The following is a 21,512-nucleotide window of genomic DNA, read 5'->3' as shown; positions in this document are numbered from 1 at the left end:
TCTTTCAATAGTTTTGGTATCAAATTTTTAAAAAGAGAGGACTACTTGTGTTTCTCAAAAAAGTTTTGGCTATGGAAATTTGAGATGACCTTTTATAAAATCAAGGTTTACATAATGCCCAAAAGCAGAGACAGAATAAGAAGGAAATTGCCATAGACGCAGAGGGATCAGGTTGGGGTGGCAGGAGGGATGATACTGAGGTCTCTGGTGGTGGGAAATGTAAACTGGTGGAGGGATGGGTGTTCTATCACTTTATGACAAACTCAATCATTAAAGCTTTGTAATGATCTCATGGTGATTCAATTTTTTAAAAAAAAGTGGAGGGAAATAAAAAAATAGGTTTATCTTTTGGGGGTGGATATACTGATGTTCAGTTAGTAAAGAGTAAAAGGGATTTTTATTGTCCAGGTCATGTCAATACCAAGAAATTCACATTAAGATAAAGTAATGCCACAAAGATAGAACTACTTTGATTCAATAAGAGGACTTGATTTGGGGAGTCTTTATTCATTTATTGAGTGAACCTCCATTCATGCATCAGGAACTCTGCTATGTGCTGGATTTTAATGAGCTCAGGAAGGAGGATGGTAATGTTTCCACAGCTGGAGTAAACAAATTTCAGAGTAAGTTTCAACATGGTGTACCAATACCAGCAATAATTGGCTGTTTTCAGACTGAAATATATATATTTTAAAATTAGAAGATTTCCAAAGAACAAAAATTGCTCAAATTTTACTCAAAATTTTAGAAATGGAACTTCTACCAAGTAGCAGATACTCTATTGTTTTCTGATAGACCCTCTGAAATGCCCACTCTTGGTACGGTAGCCAATATTTTCACACTATCTGATCATTGTGGGACTGTCTCTTTCTTAAATTATAAGAATTGTTGGTTGTTGATTTTTTTTATTGTTTCAGGGAGCACACTTGGTGATGCTCTGGGCTTACTCCTAGCTTTACATTCAGGGATCACTTTTGTTTTACATTAGTATTTTTTCTTTTTTTTTGTTTTAATTTTATTGAATCACCATGAGATAGTTATAAGCTTTCATGTTTGGGTTACAATCACACAATGATCAAACACCCATCCCTCTACCAGTGCACATTTCCCACCACCAATATCCCCGGTATATACCCCCCTTTCCCACCCTCCTTCTGCCTCCGTGGCAGATATGATTCCCCATAATCTCTCTATAACTTTTGGACATTATGGTTTGCAATACAGACCCTGAGAGGTAATCGTGTTTGGTCCTTTACCTACTTTCTGCACACATCTCCCATCCTGACCGATTCCTCCAGCCATCTTTTTCTTAGTGATTCCTTCTCTATTCCAGCTGCCTTCTCCCCCTTTGCTCATGAGGCAGGCTTCCAGCTATGAGCAATCTATCTGACTCAGGGATCGCTCTTAACGAACTTGGGAGACCAAATAAAATGCTGGGGATCAAACCTGGTTTTGATGCACACAAGTTAAATACTTTACTGCTATGTTATCTCTCCAGCACTGTAAGAATTCTTTAAGGACATAGAATTTGTTTTTTCACTATTATATTCCCAGTTCTTAGTGCGAATTGACACATCAAATAATTATATAATTAGTGAATGGCCAAAATGATTAGGATGCAAGACAATTTTTAATTACTATTTGCCTGGGGGTATGGTGCCGCCAGCAGGTCAACCCATACCTGTGGGGCGAGTGCATCAGCAGCCTGATGGTGCCTTCAGACTTCAGATACCACAAAATTGCTGCTATGCCTTTGGCCAGACCCTAAGAACTTGAGGCCAAGTTTACCAAGAAATTTAATGGCCAAAAGTTAGGTATGTGGAAGACATAATCACAAACCACCTCCGGCTCAGCTATATAAGCTCATTTATTGGTCCTGTTTCAGAGACCCATAAATCTCAAAAGATATCAAAAGACACAGTTAGGGCCCATAGTACAGAGGCAGGCAGGAACCAGTGAATGAGAGCTCCAGGCCCGCCTGGATCAGGATTGGGTCTCCTCCACCCCCCCGCCATGTCCCCAGTTTTCCAGTAGCTTGGTAGTCACACCCACAAACTACCCCTGGCCTTATGTGATCTCATCAACAGCCAAGACCCAGGAACTATAAACTAAAACTCCCGAAAGAGAGCCCTGCAGAATGTTCTGGCTCCTCACTAGGCTGTCTTCACAGGGGTGCCCCAGGTGGGGGAGGGTGAGAGTCCTCTGGACTCAAGGGACCAAGCTCCAGCAGCCAAAGACCTCCACAACTCATCCGCTGCCACACTCAAGACCGCTCCTCACGCACTCAAGCCAAACCTCACACAAGTGAAGTCCTACAAAACCCAGGTAATGTGGAACTTTGTGACCTTGGTTTCTGGGCTCAACAGGACCAGGAGCAGAGATCCTCTGCCTGCTTTCCCCAGTCTCCAGCGACCCAGGGGTCACTACACCTCCTGCTGGTGCCAGATAATCTCGTTATCAGCCACCATCCAGATCACACAGTTGCTTCTCCCCAAAGGGAGCATAAAATGAGACCCCCATAACCGTGCCACCGGACTCCATGCCAGGCTATTTCACAAGGGGTGGCCCAGAGTGGGGTGGGTGAGAGCCCTCCCCCCACCCAAGGGACTCAGCTCCGGCAGCCCAAAACCTCCATAACCCAACCACCAAGCTCAAGGTCACTCCCCATGAGCTCAGGTCGAGCCTCACATATGAGTAAACAGGCAACATATCAAAAAAACACGCCCTACCCATTCTCCATAATTACCACACCACATTTGATAGGGTTTAGACAGTAGGCAACAATCATAGAGGGAAATATATATGCATATATGCATATTTTCAGATATATATACCTCAAAGCTCACATCATCCAAACTTTAACAACATGTTAGTGATATCCTATAGAATGTCTTAATGGCTCCTGCCAAAACAGAAAAATCTTCACACTGTTTTCTATATGAACACTTTTTTGTAAGCATGTTCAGCCGTTCTTCATTACAGACAACACGAAATAATACATAAATAATACGAAATGTATTATTTCGGTTGTGTTTTGGAACAGGGGTTGGGGTTTGGGATGGAAACATCCCGAATTTGGTGGTGGGAAGGTGTTTGAATATTGAATGCAATCAAACATTGTGAACTGACTTATAAAATTAAAAAAATAAAACAAAAAATGTGGAGTTCATGTCCAATTTAATCATCTTAATCAATGGCTGAATAAATCCTACATTAAAAAAATTACTATTTGCCTTTGGAATAGCATTTTTTCTGTCCAAACCTTTCTAAAATGATAATTTCAAAAGTCTAGTTATGTTAATTTCAGGGTTGAATTTTTTCTTGGCCTAGAAAATGATAACTGTTAGGAAAAGAATTATTGAAGAGTGACTGGTAAATTTCAATTTTAAATATTTGTAATGTGTGTGTCTTTTATAAAAAATATATTAGCTATGTTTAGGATTGATTTATGGCTTATGTGTCAGTATTCAGTACTGAAGACTGAAACTAGGGTTGGTCATATACAAGAAAAATGTTTCACCCCTGTACTATCTCCCTAGTTCCTGTCGTATAACAGGATCAAAATACAAATGTTGTAAGCACCCTTCAAATGTTTAAGAATTGAGAGAACCAATTCAAATCAAACTCATCGCTCCAGAGTTGCTACTAAATAATTCAATAGCTTTGGATAGTCTCTACAAATTTCTCCTACTAATCCCTAATTTTGTGAAGAGATTTGCTGCTCATATTTAGGTAAAAAAAACTTCCTTATTGTCATATGTTCCAATTTAACCATTTTAAAGCATAAAATTCTTTGGCATTAGTTCATTCACAGAACAGTACCATCATTATTTCCAAAAGTTTTCACCCCCTCAGAAATCCCATATGTAGATAATTCTTTCTATTCTCCTCTGGGTCTCTGAGAACATTTAATCTACCTTTATCTATGAATTTCATGATGCTAAAGCCATTATTATAAATGAAATTATACAATATTTACCCTTTTGTTTCTGACTTGTTTTACTTATAATATTTTCTAAGATTCACCATGTTGTTGTTATGTATCAGAAGTGTATTCCTTTTTTGTAGCTGAATAATGGTCTAATATATACTACATTTTCCTTTCCCCCTCCTCTATATGGACACTATGTAATAAATAACCAAATAGTATATATTTATATGCTATAAATAATATAACTATAAACTTTTATATAGCTGTAATAGATATTTAACATTTGTAGGTAAAGATTTATTGAAAATCACAATCTGAACTCTTGAACATTGCATATGGACTGTGTGAATGAGATATGAATGAGATAAATTCCTTATTCTTAAGGAATAAGACTTTATATACTGTGATAAGTGTGTAATCTAAGTGTAGACCATTTGCATATTCTTATTGCAAATGATGGCAAAGCTGGCTCAATACAGGGGTGAACACTGGCATACAAATATCTTTATCCTGTTTTCAGTTTTAAGATACAGAGTCAGATCACATTTTCTAATGTATAGGTTATTATCAGTAATTGAAAAGGACTAAGCAATTCAAATGTCTAGCATAGTAACATAATGCAGATCTAAGCAGCTATTTTAAAAGAGAATGACAGGGCTGAGATAGCTCAGAGCTAAGGTGCATATACTGGGATATACTGGGCCAAGTTCCACCATTGCATGGTCTCCCAAGAACCACCAAAAAAGGGGGAAGAATGAAAAATAGCTCTACATGCTCAGAGGTAGTGAATTCCAGTATAACAGGTATGGGTCCAGAGAGACAGAACAGTGGGTAGGGTGCTTGCATTGCATGCAGCCAACCCAGGTTCTATCCCTGGCATCCTATGGTCCCTGAGCACTGCCAGGATTAATTTCTTAGTGCAGAGCCAGGAATAACCTCTGAGTATCACTGGATATAGCCCAAAAAACCAAAACAAACCAACAAAAAAAAATCTAAAAACAGATCATTGAAAACTAATAAAATAGTTACCTATCAAAGTGAACTGAACTAAGAGGAATTTTAAGAAATTTAAGGAAGGATGTGTCTGAGATGTTTTCTCAAGATAAGATCATTCAAAATAAATCTTACACCAAAAATACTGGGATCGATCTTTGTTGGTGGGGATGTGGTGAAAAAGGAACCCTCATCCACTGCTGGTAGGAATGCTGTTTGGTCCAACCCCTGTGAAAATCAATATTGTTCATACTCCGTAAACTCATGATTGACCCGTGAATTCCAGTTTTGAGTGTCTATCCCCAGGACAGAAAAACATTCATTTAAAAAACTATATGCACACAGTTATTTATTGTGGCAATCAGTACAATAGTTAAGATCTTGAATCAACCTAAATGTGTAACGACAGAGATCATGAAGATGTAGTACATATACACAATATACTACACAGGGATGATGAAATCATGCAATCAGAGACAACAGGCTAGAACTGGAAGATATCATGTTAAATGAAGTCAGAAGAAGGAGGATAGACATAGGATGGTAGCACTTCTGTGTGGTATTTAGAAAACCAGATATAGGAATGCCGTTCAAACTTGAACCCAGGGTATAGGAAGGAGAAGGAAAGAAAGAATGAAGGGGAGTGGGAGAAGAGACAGATGAGTAGCAGCAGGGTTCAGGGCAGGAGAGTCAGGTACAAAGGTGATGTTAAGAATTGATAGAGCCAAATACTCAACAACCAAGTCAACAGCACTGAAATCGAGACCCAAATCTTAACAACCAAACTCAGAAAGGTGCCTGTCAGGAGGGCAGGCTGGTGGCAAGAGGGCACCTGGGAGGAAACCTGGGAACATTGGTGGTGGGGAGTCGACACTGTTGGTGGGATCGGTATAACTTTGTAATAACAGTATTATAAAAAAGTGGGAAAAAATTAAGCAATTTTGTTGTCATATCTTATTTATAAAATGTGACCTAGAAATTAATATTGGGGGGTTAGAGTGATAGTACAGTGGGTAGAGTGTTTGCTTGCGTGCAGCTGACCTGGGTTCTATCCCTAGCATCCCATATGGTCCCGAGTACCACCAGGAGTAATTCCTGAGTGCAGACCCAGGAATAACCCCTGAAAATCACCCGGTGTGATCCAAAAAGAAAAACAAAAAGCAAAAAAGAAACTAATATTAGGACAATAAAAAGCAAAAACAAGTATATTCATATAAATTAGGAACCAGTATTGCAAGATATAAAAAAACAAGTAGGAAATCTGAATCTTATATTTGAACAATAAAACAGAATTAAGGTGTATTTTTCTTTAGAAAAAAAAAAACTATCCTTGGTCACTTAAGAGGGTTAGAACCTGGGGCTTTCTTCATGTAAACATGCACTCCAGTCCCAAGGGCTTTATTTCCTTCGTTGGGTTTTGGGGACACAACAAGTGCTTCTTGGAGACTACTGCCTGCTCTATGCTGGATCATTCCTAGTGATGCTCACAGAATCATTACTTGCTGTACATCAAACCACGATTGGCTAAATGCAAAACAAGCACCTTATCCCCAGTACTATCTCTCCATCCCTGAAATAGGGTTGGTTGAAGAAACAGTTGATCATAGTTATGCAGCATGAAGTATAACAAAACAACCCAGACTGCATTTTTTATCACAGGACACAGAAGGACACAGAAACCAATTTGGGTCCGTCAATGCCCAAAAAGGCCGATGATCTCCTGATTAGATACACAGAGGAAGATTCATTAATAATGCTGTATTCTTACTAAACATGCTTAACCTAAACAGGACAATAATGAACAGACAAATCTAAACTGCTGAATTTTTACTTTATTTTGGGTTTTACTTTTTTTGGGTTTTGTTTGGGACCATAACTAGCAGTGCACAGACTTGCTCCTGGCTCTGCTCTCAGGGATTACTCCTGGAAGTTCTCAGGGGACCATATGTAATGCTGGGGATCAAACCCAGGTCAGAAGTGTGCTAGTGCCCTGATACTCTATACTACCTCTCCAGCCCTTATTTTGCCTTTTTTTTTGGGGGGGGGGGGCACACCTGGTGCTGCTCTGGTAGTTCTCCTTACTCTGTGCTCAGATATCACTCCTGGTGGTGCTTGGGACCATATGTGATTCTTAGAATCAAACCAGAGTCGGCTACATGCAAGGAAATCATAGTAACCCTGTACTCTTTGGCCACCAATCTGCTGGAATTTTATATTTCCAGGCTTAGATACCTGAAGTATATAAATTTCATGTGACCAAATAAGAAAATCTGGGGACTATCCTGCTATATAGAAAATCAAAGAGATTCCTATGATACTGTTCCAGACTCTAACTTAAGTTAGAACTCATTCATTCAGCACAATTGACTGGGTGTTCTCTATTTGCCAGATGATGTGATAAAGGATAAATCTGAGTCACTAGCTTTTAGTGAGAACTCAGTACACAGTCAAAGTAGAGAGCAACAATTATGATAAAATGCAGAAGTATAGAGAGAGCAGTAAGGAAAGATACAATGGAGGCTCATGGGACTTATATGTCCAGACCAAATCAGAAGGTAAACCTGAGGAGCCACCAGGGAGGTGTTAGGAAGAAAGTGAACACTGGCATGAGACCTACACGACGTGCAAGCCCAGGAGATAGACACTAGAAGGGCTCCTGCTGCAAAACAACATGAAAAAGGCAGAGGGAAAATCCAGCACCTAATCTACAAGGAGCTACAGACAAGAGTAATGTGCAAAAGCCACAGAAGCCTTCATACTTCATAAAGAACCAGGAAATGACTCTGTGGTTTTATTTTTGGACCACAATCTGCAGTGCTCAGGGCATACCCTGGCTCTGCGCTCAGGGATCACTCCTGGAGGGCATCAGGGGACCATATGTGATGCCAGGGATCAAACCCAGGTAGGTCGTGTGCAAAGCAAGGGCTCTACCTGCTGCTCTATCGCTCTGCTTCCAAAAACTTATTTTGTAATTGCAGATCATTGGTGTTAAGGGTCATGCTTTTGTGTATTAGTGAGGCACTGAGGTCTTTATATAAGGGGATTACTCAATTGGATATCTTTTCCAGTATTTGAGGGCTGTGTACAGAATGCTCTGGCAGTACACAGAATGGAGACAAGACCAGTAAGAAGGCTATGGCACTGCCTGAAATTTGTGAGCGGTAGAAGCTATGCAGAGAATGGAATGAATACAGAAGTTTTTACAAAGGCAAAATATGTTAGGTGAAAGAAGCCATGACTAACCCAGTAGATTCTGAGTGCTGATAGGAGAGCAGTGTGATGACCGAGAAAGAGAGATGTGGGGGGAAGGAATAATGAGAAACTAAGAAGGCAATAAACATAGACCCCAATTTTAAGGAATGCTTCAAGTGATCACTCAGGCACCATCATAAACCTGTAAGTATAAGAATAATGTTATGCTGAGCTTTTGTTGAAGGACATGTCACCGTGTTGTGATCAGTGGTTTTTAGCAAGGGAGTGGGCAATTTGTGCACCCAGTTTCGAACTACTGGAACCAGTGTAAGAGAGGGAACTGCAACATTTTAGCACTTGCATCTAAGAACTGGTCAAAGTATTCATATTGACAGCTTTGAGTTCCTTAGGTTTTTTTTATGCTGTTTAAAAATATTGAGTGTGGTGGGGCTTTAAAATGAATAGTTGTTCATAGAAAGTCATGAAAACAGAATTGAATATAAATGCAATATTACTGAAGCAAATATTTATTAAAGGAATTACTGCATTTAATACTTTCTATATAGAAAAGAAACTGCTTGTGGAAAAAAAGGAATCTGTATAAAAGGCCAAACTCTGAGAGTAGATACAGCTTTGATTACTGATCATCTGCCAAGCATGTAACTGAAGTAACTTATGAGACCAAGGAAATAGTTCAAAGGGCAGAGAACATGCTTGTGAGAGGCTCCAAGCTTGTGCTCTGCCATCCCCCAACACTGTCGGGCTTTAACAGCACCAGAACCTAATCACAGACCTGTACTGCTAACTAGAGTATCACCAGGGCTCCCCAGCCCACCTATCCACTCCCCAGTCCCCATACAATAAATATATTTTGTTTGTTTGGGGACCACACACTGAAGTGCTCTTGGCTTAGAGTTTGAGGGCTACTGCCAGTGGTACTCAGATATGTGGTGCCAAGATTGAACTAGGGTTGCCTGCACAGAGGACAAATGCTTTAACTTCTGTACTATCTCTCTGGCCCCAATAATATATTTTTAAAAAACCCAGGTATCCTAGATTTGACAACATATGATAGTTACTAGTAAAAAAGCACAATAATTATTATATACAAAGGATTTATTTATTTATTTGGTTGGGGGGAACCACACAGAGTGATTCTCAGGGGTTACTCCTACTGGACTCGGGGCACCATATGGGATGCCAGGGATTAAATCCAGATCAGCTACATGCAAGGCAAATAAATGCTCTACCCAATTATTGCTCTGGCCCCTACTAAGAGTTTAATACATGCTTATTTCACAGTAATGAAATGGACCCTTCACTTATACCTTATAAAAAGTAACTCAAAATTAATCAAAGACCAAATTGTAGCACCTAAAACTGTAAGACTCCTTAAAAGAAAACAGGTTTAAATCTGGTTGGTTGTGGACCAGATGATGGTTTCTTAGATAAGACACTGAATCAAAAACAAATGAAAGAGAAGTTAATTAGGATTTTAACAAAACAAAACTCTGTGACTCAAAAAACACTAGCAAGAAAGAGAAATGCCTCAGAATGGAATAAGTATTTGCAGGCCATATATCTATAAGGGTATATTATCCAAAATACCCACAAAGACTTATTACAACTTAACAACAAAAGAGTGGGTCAGAGTGATATTACAGTGGGTAAACTATTTGCTATGCACACAGCCAACCCAGGTTTGATCTCTGAGCCTTCCAGGAGTAATTCCTGAGTGCAGAACCAGGAGAAAGTCCTGAACACCACTGAGTGTGGCTCAATACCAAAACACAAACAAAATCCATGCAGTGAGCGAGGGGGTGGGGGGGATGTCTTCCAAGCAATTTCTGAAGCCTAGGGTCATTTCCAGCAATACTCAGCCAGGACTGTCAGACCCAGAAGTGTTGTGAGCCATCATCAGAGCTACCCTGCTGGACACATGGGGCAGATCCCGTCATGCTAAGAATCAACCCCCAGCCTTCACAAGCCAGGCATGCCCTCCAGTCCTTTGAGTATCTCACCAGCCTCCAAATAATGCAATTTTAAAAGGTCAAAGGATTTGAACAATTCTCTGATGATGACATACAAATGGCCAATAAACACCTGAAAAGATATCCAACATTAATACTAAGAAACAACACAAATCAAAGTAATAAAAATTCTATTTAATAACCACTGAGATGGCTGAAACAAAAAAAAAAAGAATTTGGGAATATGGCTCAGTGGTATGGCACAGGCATCCCATGTTCAATCCCAAGAATTGGAAAAATAATAAGTTGGTGAATGGATTCTGATACCTCCTACACAGAGGGATTGTGAAATAGTGTAAAAGTCAGTCTGATAACAGTTTGTCAGTTCTTGAAATGGTTCAAAGCCAGTCAATTCCATTTTTCATTATATACCCAAGAGAAATGTACATTCATACAAAAACTTGTACTTGAATGTTCAAGGCAGCATAACTTGTAATAATAAAAACATGGACACAATCTAAAAATAAAACTAATGATCAACAGATTGTGGGATTCCCATACAAACAAATATTATCCAGGTAGAAAATGGGAAGAAATGATAGTACACAGACAAAGAGAGTCAAAATCAGACAAAGGTTACATATTGGGTGACTCCATTAAATGAAATTATATATTGATTTGGGGCTGGAGCAATAGCACAGCGGTAGGGCGTTTGCCTTGCACGCAGCCAATATGGCCGACCAGAGTTCCATTCCTCCGCCCCTCTCAGAGAGCCCGGCAAGCTACCGAGAGTATCTTGCCTGCACGGCAAAGCCTGGCAAACTACCTGTGACGTATTCGATATGCCAAAACAGTAACAAGAAGTCTCACAATGGAGACGTTACTGGGCCGGCTCGAGCAAATCGATGAACAACGGGAGGACAGTGACAGATATTGATTTAACTATATTTTCAGAAAAGATAAATCTAAAGAGACAGAATGTGGATTATTAGCTGCCTAATAATTAAATGAAGCAAGGAATTGGGACTGATAACAGGTCCAGGAATTCTTTGTTGAGTGATGGAAATGCTCTGAAATTAGACATTGGTAATTGCTGCAAAACCTCATGAATTTTATGCTTTACAATGGTGAACTTAATATTATGTGAATGGTAATGTGACTTTTTTTAAAATTTAAAAGATCTTTTCAAATGTTTAAAAATATTTTAAATAAATACTTGAAAAAACATTTAAAATAAATACTAAGAATGGGCACTAGTGGAGGGATGGGTACTCGATCACTGTGTAACTGAAACCAAGCACAAAAATTTGTAAGTCTACAACTGTACCTCATGGTGTTTCACTAATAAAAATTTTTTAAAAAAAGAATCATAAAAGGAAAAAAAATAATAAATACTAAGAGCACCTAAAAGAAATAGTTTAACATTTTTCTCTTTTTTCATAGTATATAAAAATTACAGTGTATTTGGGAGGATAAAGAGATTGTGTCACACCTAGCTCTGTGCTCAGGTCACTGTATATGGTACCAGGACTAAACCAGGGCAAACACCTTAATCACTGTACTATCTTTCTAGCCTCAACAGTGTATTTTAAAGCCCCAGGTATCCTAGATTTGATGAAATGGTCTAGATTCTAGTAATTACTCTATTTTAAAAATCATAACACAGAGATTATATGGTTAACTGTATTTACTTACCTATTTATTTATTTTGGTGTGGGGACCACATTCAGGGTGCTCAAGGGTTACTTCAGGCTGCTGCTATGTGTTATTGAGAGAAAACCAGGCCTACCTATAGCATATAAAACATGTACTGTGTGTGAATGTGTGTGTAAGTGTGTGTGTAAAGGAATTTATTTCCTTTCCTGTTAAGTGACAATTCACTTCTGTTAATCATTTCTAGATTGCCTTCTGATTTGCTCATTTAGTAACTGAGGATTTATGATTTACAATATTGTTACTGATGGTTTACCATGGCACATAGTTCCAATGCCATACCAAAAAAAGGGGGTTTTATAGGAAAAGGACAGGGAAGGAAAAGAGGGTGGGCTAAAGACAGTGGGATCACAGAATAATATAATCTCCTGGTTGCTGATCCTGTGAAGCACACTTTTTTTTTTCTTTTTGGGTCACACCCGGCAATGCTCAGGGGTTACTCCTGGCTCATGCACTCAGAAATTACTCCTGGCGGTGCTCGGGGGACCATATGGGATGCTGGGAATCAAAACTGTGTTGGCCATGTTGGCTGCGTGCAAGGCAAATGCCCTACCGCTGTGCTATCACTCCAGCCCCATGAAGCACACTTTTTTCTTATTTGCAAACCCAAAAAAAGTAAAGGTCAAGCTTTTGGAGTAGGAGTAAACTGAGGACAAAATGTCCTTAACTTTAGGATCTAGGGCAAGAACAGTTGTCCTTGTCTAATACTGATCTCTGGCTAGGTTTCAAACTCACACAAACTCATGGACTAATTTAAAAATATAAACATAGTCTATGAGCCCAAGAGATAGTACAGTGAATAGTATTCTTGCCTTGCATGCGGCCAATCCAGGTTCAATCCTGGACACAACATATGGTCTCCCAAGCCCTTGAAGGATTGATCCCTGAGTGCTGAGCCAGGAGTAAACCCTGAGAACTGCCAATTGTGGCCCTCAAACCAAAAACTGAATGAGCAAAATATAAACATTCTAAATTATGACAATGCATCTAATTTACTCTCTTTGATTTATAACTGCATCAATAAGATTTCACTAAACTGTTTGTTACATCATAAAATATTCACTTCTAATCACTATCTACTAAACTCCTAAAGTCAAATATTCATTTGTAATCAGTATTTAATATTTAAAATGTCTAGAACCTTTGAGAAAATTTTAGCAATCATCTTGAAGCAGAAATTTTAGCTTAACATAATGTCCTCATTGCTTCAGCCTTAAGATTAATCTGTTCCTCACATTTTGCAACACTGAAATGGTAACAAGAAAAGAATTAAACTCCTCAGGGGCTGGAGCAATAGCACAGAGGGTAGGGCGTTTGCCTTGCATGCAGCCAACCTAGGTTCGATTCCCAGCATTCCATATGGTGCCCCGAGGAACGCCAGGAGTAATTCCTGAGTGCATAAACCAGGAGTAACTCCTGTGCATTGCTGGGTGTGACCCAAAAAGCAAAAAAACAAACAAACAAAAAGAATTAAACTCTTCAATATTTACTCCCTAAGCTTTTCAGAATATCCAATTAAAATGGGTACCAAAAATGGGTGCCAAAAGTGGTATGCTATACCAAAAGCTGCTAAGACACCTAACAGAATGAAGACAGAATTGACTTAAGCAATATTCCAGTGGATAAAAAGGTCTTGGTAAAAATGACTTTATCAAGAAAAAGTCTCTACAAATAAATAGATGTCACACAAAAGTCACACTACAATGGTTAGGAATATGTACAAGAAGGAAGGGAATAAAGGTAACAATTACAGGTTACCTCATGAGAAGATGAGGCACAAAGAAGCAGCAAAAACCAAGAGCAAATCATTTTGGGATTTTTTTTTCTTTGTGGAGGAGTGGTCTGGACCACACCTGTTAGAGCTCCGCTCAGCTGTCAATCCTAACAGTGACAGAGGCATGGGGAGTGTGGGACACAGACTTCATTCAGTTCTGGGGATCGAACCAAACCCCCAGCCCATTTTTAATGATAATGATAACTCAAGTCCATCCATGCCTCACAGAAATGTCACTACTGTTCTTCAGCAACCCTCTGCAATCAAAGTACAGATAATTCAGGGAACAAACCATTTTCAAACAGATTATTTTCCTACCTTCACTAATTAAATGTAATGCATCATGCTTTCCATCTCCTTCTTGTGAATGACCTGGATCCAGTGAAGTCTGAGAAAGGCTAACTTCAGCTGATAACTGGTCAAGACTATGATAACTTTTTCTGCAAAACAAAGATGAAATACTACTTGAATCTATTCTCACACACACAAAAAGAACTTCTAGAGATATTATTTAATAGTTCTCTTCAGTTTGTTAAATTTCTATTTAAATTCTCTTTTTCCCCTCTAAAACCTTGTCTTTAGCTTAAATGTAACATGATCTCCATTAAACTTTACCCTTGACTGTTTTTTGAAGATCTGTCTGCTTAAATTACTGAAAAAGGAAAAAAATTATTAAAAACTTAAATCCTTAGATCATATTTTTTATTATCCAGCTGGTTGAGAAATAGGAACTTCTGGTTAGAAGCAGAAAAATCTATAGATGACAATGCAAAAACAAAACTGACATAACAAAATTAACCTATTGTCTCTTGAATACTTCAAAAGATTTGAAAGTGTTGATATTTTATAGGTGCTATTATATAATAATAATGATAATTCATTACTGCAAGTTCTATAAATTGTAAGTTTGTTAAGTATTGGCAATAAAATATCTGTTTGTGTTAATACATTGAGATAATTCATTTCCTCTTACCTACTTTCAATTGTGATTCTATTTTATAGTAAACAAATTAGACAAACTATAATAGAGAAACATTCAGCAATAAAAGCAATGTTAATGAAAGTTTGTTAGCAAACTTTACTCATACCTATTTTGTCAAGATGAAATCAATTCAAGAGATATACGCAGCTTTGCTCTTTTCAAAAAAGAGGAAATTATTACTTCTAAGTACAAATGGCACAGGAAAAAAAAGAGTATGATTTTTGGTTCAACACTTATTCTGGAATAGCCAAACCCTATTTAATTTCCTAGAAATGTCATATATTCTTTGATGTTATACATGAGAAGACAAAACATAAATGCCACAGCTACTCTACTCAGACACATAATAGCAGACATACAAATATATGACAGGTAGTATTAAGTATGGGAGTAATATGTAACAGGCATCTGGTTTTTCCTCAAAGAAATGAAGAATGAAATGCCAATAAAGACTTTTCTAACTTACATGGTGACTTTTTTAATATCAAGAGTACGAAAATTTTGAATCATATTTTGAAGAAGATATTTTAACTATAATAGCAGAATTCTGATCATCATAATAGGTAACAGAAATGAATACTTTAATATGTAATAGAGTTAGTCCTTGATACCCTCGTTTGATCACTGATATCAGTAGATTCTTGGTTTCAGAACCACTGAAACACACACTTTCTCACATACCCATTGACACACTCAAAAATACCTACACACACACACACTCAAGACCTGTATATAGGCCCTCCACTATCTATAGGTTCCACATCTATAGATGTCAACTGATATCAAATTAATTCTATGAATGCAGAATCAAAGGACAAATTGAAAAAATCCAACATACACAGTTCAAATCCTGACTGATTAAGGGTACATTGTATTTATCATAATTGGAGGGCGGGGTATACCTGGTGATACTCAGGAATTACTTCTGGCTATATGATCATGGGTGACATATGGTAGTATTTAGAGGACCACATGCAGTGCTGGGAATCAAACTAGGGTTGGCTACCTGCAAGGTAAGTGCTTATTCCCTATACTACCTCTCTGGTTCCAGAATAAAAATTTTAGAGTGTGGAGCCAGGAGGAAACCCCTCTGCATCACCGAATGTGAACCAAAAAAGCAAAAAAAAAAAAAAACACAAACAGAATAAAAAATTTAAAAACCTCAATTGTTTACTTAATCAAAAAAGAAAAGAAGATATTAAAGTCATGTATTTTGACCATACAAAAATTCATGGCTTATCTATGCCATTATACTGTTCAATATAATCTAAATGAAGCTATTAGGAATTGTATCATGCCACAAATATTTGGGACATGATAAAATAAAATCCATTACATTCAACATCTTATGATTTTAAAGTCTTTCAAATTTTTATACACAGAAACAGGTACCTGAAAATGAAAAGCTAAAAGGAAATTGAGAAATAGGCCTAAATTCACCTGTTAGTGAAATATTTTATAATATTACATTTTATATTAATGATCAGAAGTAATAATATGGGGCCAGACACACTGTACAAAGGTTAAGGGACTTGCCTTGTTTATGGTAGAACCAGGTTCAATCCCTGACAATACATATTTATGGTCCTGAGTATCTCCAGGAGTCATCCCCTGAGCACAGAGCCAGGAGCTAGCCCTGAGCAATGACAGTTGTGGCCTCCAAGCCCAAAATAAATCATTACTTAAAAATTTTTTAAAAAAATGATATAATTTTCCCACTGGATATATTAAGACCAACAGTATTTTAAACTCTGTAGCAGTCACAGAAGAACAGAGTGTGAGACACAGGAGACATTATTCAAGTGTAGAAAATAAAAGCAAATATATTTACATTATCTAAAAATAGGTGCAGGAATGTATATGCAAACAGATATACTATTCTTATATTGGTGGTCTTACTTTCACAGAATATGCTTCAGGAACAAAATAAACATTTTCTATAGCAGAATATCTAATCTTAATGTATTATAAGTGATGGAAGAATGCAAGGGAGCCTGAAAAAGAAGGGTATTTTGTAAACTAGGCCAATGTAAAACCTCATGCTGTAAAAGATTGCTGCAAGCCTCAGTGTTTTAAGGACTGCTACTCCAAAGAATACTGGAAAGACACACCAGGATGTAAGTATCTACTCACTTAAGTTATTACAAAAACTAGACAAAGATCATGATAGGCATATAGAAGTTCAAAATTATCATTAATTATGGGATTAAATAGAAAATTAAGATATAATGATCACGGTCACAGTCCTCCCATTATTCATTGATTTGCTCGAGTGGGCCCAGTAACGTCTCCATCGTGAGACTTGTTGTTACTGTGTTTGGCATATTGAATACATCACGGGTAACTTGCCAGGCTTTGCCGTGCGGATGAGATACTCTTGGTAGCCTGCCAGGCTCTCTGAGAGGGGCGGAGGAATTGAACCCGGCTCACGCCCTACCGTTGTGCTATTGCTCTAGCCCAACTTAGAAAACTGAAAAAGCTTAAGTAGAAAATATAAATATGGCAATGAGTCTTATTTTAGGGGGTAGAAATGTTAGGCAATAATCTAACAAGAATATGGAACAGATAATCACCAACATAACCTTTACCTAACAAACTCATATGACCTAGATTTACATGTAAATAAACAAGACAGAAATTATTGGAAGAAAAAAATGAATGATTTATGTGTATTATGGGACATGTTTCAGCTGGTGAGATGCTCAGTGGGCTTATCTACCACTGTGCTATGGCTCCAGCCCTAATGTATTGTTTTAAATTTATTTTATTTTTGGCTTTCGGGGTCACACCTGGCGATGCTTCAGCACAGGCTTTCCATGCAGGATCCCTGGGTTCCATCCCCTACACAACTTGTTTCCCACAGTGTTGCCAAAGGCCACCCCAAGCACTGAGCCAGAAATTAGCCCCTAACCATCAGAGGATGGTTAGAGCCTATGAGCTCTTAAAAAGGAATATGATTTATGTGCTTAATTGCCATTGAGCTCTTACACTAAATCTAATATAGCACTGTAGCATTGTCCTCCCGTTGTTCATCAATTTGCTCGAGCGGGCCCAGTAACGTCTCCATCGTGAGACTTGTTGTTACTGTGTTTTGGCATACTGAATACATCACGGGTAGCTTGCCAGGCTTTGGCAAGATACTCTCTGGGCGAGATACTCTCTGTAGCTTGCTGGGCTCTCTGAGAGGGGCAGAGGAATCGAACTCAGCTCAACCGGGCTGGCTGCACGCAAGGCAAACGCCCTACCACTGTGCTATCGCTCCAGCCCTAATGTATTGTTTTAAATTTATTTTATTTTTGGCTTTTGGGGTCACACCCGGCGATGCTCAGAGGTTACTCCTGGCAATGCTCATTGTACCATATGGAAAGCTAGGGATCAAACCCAGGTTGGCATGTACAATGCAAACATGCTCCCCGCTACACTATCATTCAAGCCCTGTAATGCTTTAAATTTTTAACATAATTTCCTGTGTTTTAAATAAAGATAAAAAATCAAGCATAACTGCTCTGCAAGGTAAAAAAAAATCAAGAAATAGTATTTTCAGGCTATATAAACAACACAGTAAAAGTAAACAAATCTCAGATCTTTATTGAGAAGGGGATCTTCCTCTGAAGAGGTGAAAATATATCTATGCTATCCAAAAGTTCATCTGAAGAAATGTCAACAAGACTTAGAAACAAAAATTTTACTAAATCATATTAAATCCAATAGCACTTTCTTTTTCCTCAAAGCTAGTAAGGTGAATAAAGTTAGAGTACCAAGAGAAACAGCTACATATTCCCATAATCTTAACCAGAATTTATTATTATAATCTGATCTAGTTATTAGTTAGCGGGCCAGTTTCTTTTTTCAAATTATCAAAAGCTGGGACTGGAACGATAGCACAGCGGGTAGGGCGTTTGCCTTGCACGTGGCTGACCCAGGTTTGATTCTCAGCATCCCATATGGTCCCCTGAGCACCACCAGGAGTAATTCTTGAGTGCAGAGCCAGGAGAAACCCCTGTGCACTGCCAGGTGTGACCTCCCCAAAAAATTATCAAAAGCTAATAGAGCAATTAACTCAAGAAGCTTAAGAACTGAATTCACATTAAATAAAGAAACGAGCAGGGAAATTGCTCTCCTTCCTTCAGATTATAATTTTGCTGCTCCTATAATACTTTGATTAAAAATAATCACTGTTATGGTATGTAAATGTAAACTAGAAAAAAGTCTTCCACTTAGATTCCTTACTGGCTTATCAATAAGTAGCTCATTGGTAACTGGAGGGTGGAGGGAGGTACATACACGTCTTTTTGCTAAAGTATATTGTTTCCAACTAATGTAACAGTGTGGTGGCTGTGAATATAGCTCTGTAAAAGTGCATGTTCTTTGTGGATGAAGCACTGATTCCCTTCAATTTAAAAAAAAGGGGGGCAATATAAAATTAAATGACAATGTAAAATCTAATATAAAATACAGTTTTCACTCTCTTGACTTTAAGCTATTTTAACTCAGAATGTCATTTTTTTCCAGTTGGAAAGCACTGCAGGTGTGATGGGTAATCCCCTGAGCACTGCTGGCCCAGGCCATCCCTGGGAGTGACCCTGAGTCCCCAGCACCTCTGAGTGTAGCCCCTATTAAAAAATAACAGGAGCTATTATATACCATTATATATTATCTATATCATCTACCTGTTATATACTAACAAGTTAAGTTTACCAAGTTTGGCTGATTTTTTTCAACCAAAAGTCAGAAATACAGGACTTGGTGGTGGGGGTAGCGGGGAGACAAGACAAAGCCATCTTGGACGTGTAAGGTCCTAGATTTGATCTCTGACACTTTCTTCTCTCAGCACCAAGAGTGGTCCTGGTGATCACTGAGCACCACCAAGTATGGTGCCCATAATCATTAAAAATAAAATTAAATCGGGATGGGGGTCAGAGAGATAGCACAGTGGGTAAAGTGTTTGTCATGCATAAAGCTGACCCAGGTTTAATATATGCCATCCCACATGGTCTCCTAAGCATCACTAAGAGGGATTCCTGAGTGTAGAGCCAGGAAAAAAATTCTGAGTATCATTGGGTGTGGCCCCCACACAAACAAAAAATTAAATTGGTCTAGGGTAAATTTTTTTAAATATTCTATTAAACATGACACAGAAAAAATATTATGTACCAGGATAGTAAGATGTAATTTATTTATTTATTTATATATTTGCTTTTTGGGTGACACCCAGCGATGCACAGGGGTTAATCCTGGTTCATGCACTCAGGAATTACTCCTTGCCATGCTCAGGAGACCATATGGGATGCTGGGAATCGAATCCGGGTTGGCCGCATGCAAGGCAAATGCCCTACCTGCGGTGCTATCACTCCAACCCAGTAAGATATAATTTAAAAGCATACATAAGATAACTAGATCCTAAACCATAAAAGATTCACTAAATACTTTGAGTTCTACTGAGTTACATGGTAGCAGGTGAAGAGAGTTTTACTTATTTATTCAGTAATAGTCTTGCTGTTTCTTGCTTAACTCTACAATCAATAAAACAGAACCATTAAATGCTCTAACAACAAAGGTCATTTATTTTGATTTCTATCTTTAATTAATGAAAAATAACCAAAGAGTAAAGTAGCTGGAAATTATGTCTATGCCAAAAATTATCCTGTAGAACTGCCTGGCTACCCAAGGCTCAGTAACATAGATGAAGCTTCATTTTCTTTCTCACTTGTTTGAAATGCATAAACAAGGACTCTGTTGAAAGAAAAAGCAAAGCAAACAAGCAAATAAAAAAACAAGAAGAAGGTGGAAAGGAGAGGAAAAGGAAAACAAGAAGCAGAGGAAGAAGGAGGAGACAACAGCCCCGAAGGCATAGCATGAGGAATATAATTAGCTGAGGACAGGCAGCAAAAAAAAAAAAAAAAATTGAAACTGACAAAAAAGTAAACATTGCAAAGAGCAGCTAAAAGCTTACTGCATTTTATAAGCTCCAAGATCGAAAAGGATGATAATCTGAGATTTCAGCTACATCAGCGCACTTTAAATGCAGCAGTTCTGAACATTTGGAAAAGAAATAAGAAAAAGAGGGTGTATCCCACATAGCAAGCGACTGTATCTTCTACTGCCTCCAAAATTTAGAACTGACAATGAACAAAATGCATTCAGGATCACCAAAAATGAATAAATACCTTTCTATCCTTTCATGGGCTGGAGCGATAGCACAGCGGTAGGGCATCTGCCTTACAAGCAGCCAACATGGCCGACCCGAGTTCGATTCCTCCGCCCCTCTCGGAGAGCCCGGCAAGCTACCGAGAGTATTCGATATGCCAGACACAGTAACAACAAAGTCTCCAATGGAGACGTTACTGGGCCCGCTTGAGCAAATCGATGAACAACGGGAGGACAGTGACAGTGACTATTCTTTCATGAGATGGAATTTTTTAACTAGCAGGAAATTTACTCCTAAGACAAATATAAACACCAAAGTTCAAATTCAAACCAGAGGGCTCATTAAATATGCGCTCATAGATTTAACTGAAGGACTGGCTGAATATTAACTAAAGAAATAGGTAGTTGATACAAAACTATATACTCATTTCTCAGATATTTTACTTCCCCAGGGTGCCTTGGCTTAGAAAATATCAACACATTCAACTGCCTTACCCTAACTTCACCAAGGTAGTCATGTTAAATACTACTGTTGCTCTGTGCTAAGAGTTAAGAATTAAGGGGGTAAAAAAACTGAGATATCAAAGTGGATAACTATATGTTTTCGTACAACTAGATTTGTAATTAGTTGGAAAAAAAAGTATTACACTTACTCATACCACTGTTTATTGTGTTTTCGGTAAAGCAACGTATCCAAGGCAACAGCATTGACATCCAGAGCTCCTGGGGAAGGCCACTGGTTGGTGAGGTGGGCAGTTAACTCTTGTCTTGATCTTAAATCATTATTCTTTAGCACAGTCCTGTGAATAT

The 21,512-nt window shown here is 38.2% G+C and overlaps 1 protein-coding gene across 2 annotated transcripts in view; it reads right to left on the bottom strand.

Annotated features, from left to right (window-relative positions):
* RUNDC3B (RUN domain containing 3B) overlaps nucleotides 1-21,512 on the bottom strand; it is a 146,856-nt gene that overhangs the window by 3,557 nt on the left and 121,787 nt on the right. The window contains exons 9-10 of one of the 2 annotated variants that reach the window (XM_056118347.1): nucleotides 21,356-21,502; nucleotides 13,892-14,013 (exon numbers count right to left, since the gene is read on the bottom strand). In XM_056118347.1, the coding sequence (XP_055974322.1) occupies nucleotides 13,892-14,013; nucleotides 21,356-21,502 (269 nt within the window). The remainder of the gene's footprint in view (nucleotides 1-13,891; nucleotides 14,014-21,355; nucleotides 21,503-21,512) is intronic. The other variant, XM_056118348.1, reaches the window with a different exon arrangement.

The sequence above is a fragment of the Sorex fumeus genome, unplaced genomic scaffold (genome assembly GCF_029834395.1).
Source record: "Sorex fumeus unplaced genomic scaffold, SorFum_2.1 ptg000037l, whole genome shotgun sequence".
Taxonomy (NCBI): domain Eukaryota; kingdom Metazoa; phylum Chordata; class Mammalia; order Eulipotyphla; family Soricidae; genus Sorex; species Sorex fumeus.
This window is presented reverse-complemented; position numbering and strand designations above follow the sequence as displayed.